The sequence below is a fragment of the Aulostomus chinensis genome, chromosome 18 (assembly GCF_037954235.1).
Source record: "Aulostomus chinensis isolate RoL2024-O1b breed Wild chromosome 18, RoL_Achi_v1.0, whole genome shotgun sequence".
Classification (NCBI taxonomy): domain Eukaryota; kingdom Metazoa; phylum Chordata; class Actinopteri; order Syngnathiformes; family Aulostomidae; genus Aulostomus; species Aulostomus chinensis.
The window spans coordinates 5,101,520-5,107,929 of record NC_141337.1 but is presented as its reverse complement, the minus strand read 5'-3'; the positions used below and the strand labels follow the sequence as shown (position 1 = coordinate 5,107,929).

The following is a 6,410-nucleotide window of genomic DNA, read 5'->3' as shown; positions in this document are numbered from 1 at the left end:
AGTACACTGGAGTTTTACAACTACAAGTATTGTATTTTGTTTGTATGCCTCCATGATGTGTGCCTGTCAGTGTAACCGCAAAAGTCTCAGAGTTGATCCTTGGGTGGATGTTTGTGCCAAGTTTGCAGTATTTCTCTCAAGTTGTTCTTGAGATATTGCAGCAATGAGAATGTGATGGACGCACGACTCAGAAACACAGCGCCTCCGGCCCACAGCTCCATTCCTCAAAGACCAAACGCGGGCAGAATTCTACCCATGATCACTTGAAACAAAATAGCTCTATTCATAAAACCTGAATTCATTCTGTTCTGAGTAAAGACCTGCAGTTCTTCATTGTCACGCTGGAGCCCCGGAGAGGCTGCAGACAGAGAAATATTGGCCACTCCTTCTCTCAAGCTTAATTAAATGAATGGCCACATCTCATCCTCCTCAAAAAAGAAGAAAACAAGATGTATCTTGTGACCACAAGTTAATTAAAATGAGGGAACAAGTTCAATTTTATGGCCAAAAAAAATGAATAAATTCTCTTTGTCCGCAAAATATACATGTTTTTCTTTCCATGGCCCCTCCAGGGCTGTCATGGATGATACCTCATGGGTTATTTATTAAAAGAAGAGTGTCTTTTGTTTCCTCTGTTGCTCGACTCCGCCCATGACTCCACCCCCTTCATGGAAAGCTGCATTCAGACTACAAATGATTGATGTAGATGGCTGTTTTGTGATTTCTGAGTCCCTGGAAGCTCAGAAAAAATTCCTTCCCACAACACCCCGAGGCTTTGCTCCCACTGAACTTACAACTGAGTAAGCAAGCCAGACTTTGTGCGTGTGAGATGTGTGTGTCACTCTGTAGGTGTCTTGAATGTCAGCGGCAAAAACAAGCACTTCTACCTGATGCACTCTGTCAGGGATAAATGCCCCGGATGTCAGTTGCAGCAGCAGTCGTGTTCCTACTCAACACTGGAAACGATTCAAATACTTTTGGTTCCTTTCAATCACCGATCCTGCTTCCTAAAGCTTGCAGAATGCAGGCTTCCTGTTTACTCAAAGTCGTTGCCATTTCAGGGAAGACTGTGACATATAAGATTTGCAGGGTCCAGCTGCTGTAGCGTGAAACCAGGAGATTATGTTCAGTAGAAAAACAGTTTCCAGACTCCCGAGCTCCAAAGTGAGACAGCAGCTATCAGGTTAACTGCTGGAACGGACACGTCACTGCGCTGCAAGGACATCAAAAAGCTGAACAAGGAAATGTCATTCATCACTGAATCCAATTACTATCATGAAGTTACCTGTCGGACAGAGTAAAATCAACTGTCCTGCTCCCTGAGAGCCTGAGAGGAGATCAGTCAGTGAATGTGGAGACCTGCGGCGTCTCCGCCCGCTGACCTGTGTGATTGGCTTCCTTGATGCAGTGGAGTCTCCCAGCAGCCGCCCTGCAACACATCCTGCTAATGGAGGCACATTGAGCACCACCAGCCCCCTCTGAATATTTCATCTACCCCTACATGGGAGTAAGCGGGAGTGAGATACAGAGGGGAAGGGAGGGATGGGGGGGGGGTGGCAGGAGGAGTGTCACAACAGCCAGCAGCTCAACTAGCTACTGTTCATCTGATGTGTACATGAAAAGCATTCAGAAACTAATTAAACTGTGAATAAAAAACATAAATACAATAAAATTGATGAGATGAATAACCAACCTCTCATGATCATGTTTCATTTGGAACTGTTTACTCTGTTTACAGGGTGGAGTGAGCAGGCTTGACGTACAGCTGGGCAGACACCTCCATTATGTGTCATCTAAATGGAATTTTTCTGTGGGGGTGAAGGTGGTGCAGTGGTCAGCACTGTCGCCTCACAGCAAGAAGGTTCTGGGTTCGAGCCCCGGCTGGAGCACGGGGTCTTTCTGTGTGAGTCTCCATGTTCTCCCTGTTCCTGCGTGGGTTCTCTCTGGTACTCCAGCTTCCTCCCACAGTCCAAAGACATCAAGAGGGGACGAGGCTGATTGATACTCTAAATTGACCGTAGGTGTGAATGTGAGTGTGAATGGTTGTCTGTCTCTATGTGTTGGCCCTGTGATGGACTGGAGACCTGTCCAGGGTGAACCCTGCCTCTCACTGGATAAGCGGTAAAAAATGGATGGATGGATGGGATCTTTTGTGGTGGATAAACACGTGAGCTGGGAGAAGAAGCACTGAGAAGCAAACAGCACTTCAATCTCACGACATTTAATGTTAGAAAAGCAGTTTCCCATCTCATTGCCACGCAGTTCCAACACTGACTGGATTATCTGACTTCTCATTTTCCGAAACGTAGCAAATGTTGGGAACCGCGCGGCTCGTCTGCCATCCAGGCTGTGGTGCATCTAAGAGCTGTGGTGCTGTCAGACACTTCGAAAGAGGAGTTTTGGATGGGAGGTGAAATATCTCTGACCACCAGTCCAGACGTTTCTCTACCCTCCTCCTCCTGTTCCTTTAATTTAAGAATTAATGCAAAATTTAAAGAATACAAAGGTCAATTATGACCACATTTCACAAATAATAATAATAATCATCATCATCATCATCATCAGCAATGTTAGTACAATGGCTAATGGCACAAAAATACAATATGTCTGCCCTTTTTTGAGAACCCTCTCATAGCCCCAGTGCGCCTGTTTTAAGAGTCAATCAGATATCAAAGCTATATAAGCAGAATAGTTCAGAGAATAAACAGTTGACGATCTTCCTTCACTGAAATTTTCAAATAAGTTAAGGAACAAATCGGTAAATCGTTACTTTTTCTGGAATCAAGTGGAGTTTTCTGCTCTTGAACTATTCTCAAACCTTCCAAGCTGGACTCAGATGAGCTGAACAGTCTTTCTAAACCTACATGGAGAGCCAGACGTAAGCGCAGCGCCCTCTGCTGTACAAATGCCCGCATCACACTTGCATTGAAGCAGGCAACATCAAAAACACACAAAAACCTGTTACGTATACACACACGGGTATGTCTAATTAGGTTAATTAATTCCAGCTTTTCCTGTGGTGCCGCGAATAGGAGAACACCCCCCCCCCCCCCCGCTGTCAATTAACCAATTAAATGCTTTCAAGAGGCCATAAGACAGGCTGACTCAAGCGGCGGCCCCTCCATTCTCACAGTTTACTACAAGAAGAGTGAAAATATCGGGGTGTAATGGATACCGGCGGGAGACCTGCCGGTAATCCCGCGCTGCAGCTCTTCAACTGCGCCCACGCTGACTGCGGAGCGACGTTCACCAGGCAGTGGAGGATGAAGGAGCATGAGACGGTGCACACCGGAGCGGTAAGGGAGCCACAGTACACTCGCCTCTCCCTCGTTAACCAGTGATGTTTAATGTGCACCTAAAAAAAGAAGAGACAGGGTTGAATATTTACCGGTTTAAACGTGTCAACAGCGTCCGTACAGCTGCACCATCGCCGGCTGCGGGTGTCGTTTCTCCAGGAAACCCCACCTGAGGCGCCACATGCTCCAGCACAGGGGGGTGAAGCATTTCAAGTAAGTTACGTGTCCCACGTCGAAGACTTACTCCCCTCGACACACACACAGAGGATTTGCCTTTTTTTGTAACACAGGTGCAAGTTTGCAACCTGCACGAAAAGTTTCTTCAACGCGGGGAGACTGAAGAGGCACGTGAGCTACGCCCACGGCGAGAAGGAAAAGTACTTCAAGGTATTTCTGAAGCACCGAGCGGGTTCACCCATCAGATGGCGCCAAAGCGCCGTATTTGACAGCAGCGTCAGATGTCAGGCTTAAGCGGGTTTGTTGTCCTCCGCAGTGCAGGCAGCCGAACTGCGCCTCGACCTTCAAAAAGCGCAAACAGTTCAAGCTGCACGCGCAAGAGCATGGCGTGGCTGCAGGGTTCAAGTACGTCCGCCGTGCAGCGTTTGTGTAAAACCTGACACCTGCCTCCTCCTGGTGGCTAGACTACAAACTTTTAGCTGATTGTCTCACTCTTGTCCCCGGGGTGGTGGTGGTGGGGGCTCTAAGGTGTTCGAAGGATGGGTGCTCGGCCATCTTAGACTCTCAAGTCGCCCGGAAGGCCCATGAGAAGAAGCACGCAGGTCGGTCTGTGTTGACTTTACCAGACGCTCCTTTTTCCGTCTGAGAATAAAGTTCTCATAGAGGAGGACATTGCTGGCCATCCCCCTGTTTTAACTGGTTGTTGGATCTCTGAAGGTTACCGCTGTCATCATGCCAACTGCCAGGTAGTTGAAAGCACCTGGGGGAAACTTGTGAAGCACATGGCCAAACATCCAAGTAAGTGTGAGTATCTCCTGAAACTCGGATTCTGAGGCAGAGGGAGCACGTTTATAACATTTTGTCTTTTTTTTTTCTCTCCCCCTCTTACAGCTGCATTTACGTGCCAAGTCTGTAAGAAGGTGTTTAAGAAAAACGATGCACTGCGGCGCCACAAACGGGTCCACGCGTCTCACAAGCCGGTGCTGGTTTGTCCCAGAGACGACTGCCAAGCTTATTTCTCGACAACCTTCAATTTGCAACACCACATCCGCAAGGTGCATCTGGAGCTCCTCAAGTACAGATGCTCCTTCCCTGACTGCCCACGCGCGTTTGCTATGCGGGTACGTAGCATTTCATCCATGACTGGTATCTGGAAATGTTTGACTGGATTTGTGTGTGTGTGTGTGTGTGTGTGTGGAATCGAAGCCTGAACAAAACTAAGAATTCCTAATACCGTGATGGCTTTGACCTGTTCCACAGGAGAGTATGACCAGACACCTGCTTCACCACGACCCCAGCGCCAGCTCTCTGAAGGTAACTGACGTCGGTCTTGCATGTGCTAAAGGTTCCACAGCGGTGAGCCAGAGTGAACTGACACGGGGACTATTGATTTTGGATTTCTTTCTACCTGTTGAAAGCTGACATCCCTGTGGCCGACTGACGGGAAGCCAGCCTGAGTTGGAATTGACGTAATTTCCCATTAAAATGCACCTCTCCTTTAAAATGTTGTCCAAGGCTAGCCTGCTAAACACTTGGTACTGTGACTTTGAGCTGTGGAAATGTTTTTTTTTTTTTATCCCTTAAACGTCTGCCCAAAATTAATAATTTTTTCAAACCTTAATAGAAACGTCTGAGACCCAAGAAATCCTGGCAGAAGCGTCTGGAAGGACACCACCTGCCCCTGGTGGAGGAGAACCTGCGTAACCTATTTGCCATACGAATGCGGATTTCGCGACGTGCCAAAGTGGAAACCAACCTTTCTGGTCTCTTCAATGAACGCAAGATCCCTCATTATGTTGACCCAGAGGTCAACCTGCGCAACCTGTTCACCGTCAGACGACCTGGTTCTCTGGAGGACAGGCCTGCTGATGTCACACTAGTGAAAGTTTAAAGAGAAGAAATCCAATGTGCGTTTGACTAAGTTTGATTTTTTTTTTTTTTTACATACCCTTTTTTTGGACTCTTCTATGCGCGAGCAAATTGGGTCACTTTATTTTCCAAATGTAGATGTACATTGAAATTTGAGAATTTTCTCCAATGTAACTTGAGAATTTATAAGAATCTTGAGTGAATTCTTGCAGTATACATCGTTTGAAGTGCTTTTATTTACCTAAATGACAATTGTTGACCCAATAAAATGATTTTCCTTCCTCCGAAAGTGGCACTTGGTGCTGTTTCACCTTTATGTTTGAGCTCTAAACGTTTTCAGCTGGATGCCTGCCAGTCAGCAGCAAGCAGCTGCTGGAGAGGTATCATCTCAGCCTGGATTTGATTGTTGGCTCATGTAATTGCAGTTGAAAGGGTTCTTATTGTTGGCGCACCACAACAGCTGCTCTGCCCCGGCATCTCTCCTCTATGCATGCTTTGGCTGCACTCGTTGGTTGACATTTGCTGAATATGCTGGAGCTCATTAAATATGAACAAAGCACTGCACATGAGTAAGAGCTGAGTCACAGCGAGCACGTCCCCTCTGGGGGTGGATGAGTCTTAGAAAACAAGATTCTCAGCTGTCAAATCTGTTGCGCTGATGCTTGTGTACTTGGTGTTTTTTGTTTTTTTTATTTCACTGAAATGACCTCAACTAAAAGGCAAAGTGTGAAGTAGATGTGCAACTCGTGCTTTTGCTTGAGGCTTAATTAGAACTCAAAGACACCTTCCATATCCAAGATGATCCAATCTTACTTTGAGGCTGGAATCAGAATATTTGGAGTTTTGCTGAATGAGAAATCCAACTGAACACAGTGACGTTCTTACTGTCGCTGCTCAAGTTTCCTTTGGTTGCTTGGAGAAAGATGTTGGATTTCACTGCAGTGGTTTGCAAAGCGCATGTGTCCTCGTTGGTTTTAACACCTGTAACTTGTCCTGTTACACTTTTTTTTTTTTCCATTGTGTGAACAAGTTTTTTTTTTTTCTAACCAAGGTGACACATGGGGGTAC

The 6,410-nt window shown here is 46.5% G+C and overlaps 1 protein-coding gene across 2 annotated transcripts; it reads left to right on the top strand.

Moving 5' to 3' along the window:
- The first annotated feature begins 3,099 nt into the window (after positions 1–3,099).
- 42sp43 (P43 5S RNA-binding protein) lies at positions 3,100–5,631 on the top strand. 2 transcript variants are annotated; one of them, XM_086184632.1, is made up of 9 exons: positions 3,100–3,296; positions 3,409–3,509; positions 3,587–3,683; positions 3,790–3,878; positions 4,002–4,075; positions 4,191–4,271; positions 4,365–4,594; positions 4,734–4,787; positions 5,098–5,631. In XM_086184632.1, the coding sequence occupies exons 1-9, from the start codon at positions 3,168–3,170 to the stop codon at positions 5,362–5,364; spliced, it is 1,122 nt and encodes a 373-aa protein (XP_086040758.1). In that variant the 5' UTR covers positions 3,100–3,167; the 3' UTR covers positions 5,365–5,631. The 2 variants fall into 2 exon arrangements, with proteins under 2 accessions (XP_086040758.1, XP_086040757.1); XM_086184631.1 differs by having other exon boundaries at positions 4,191–4,277.
- Positions 5,632–6,410: the final 779 nt, after the last annotated feature.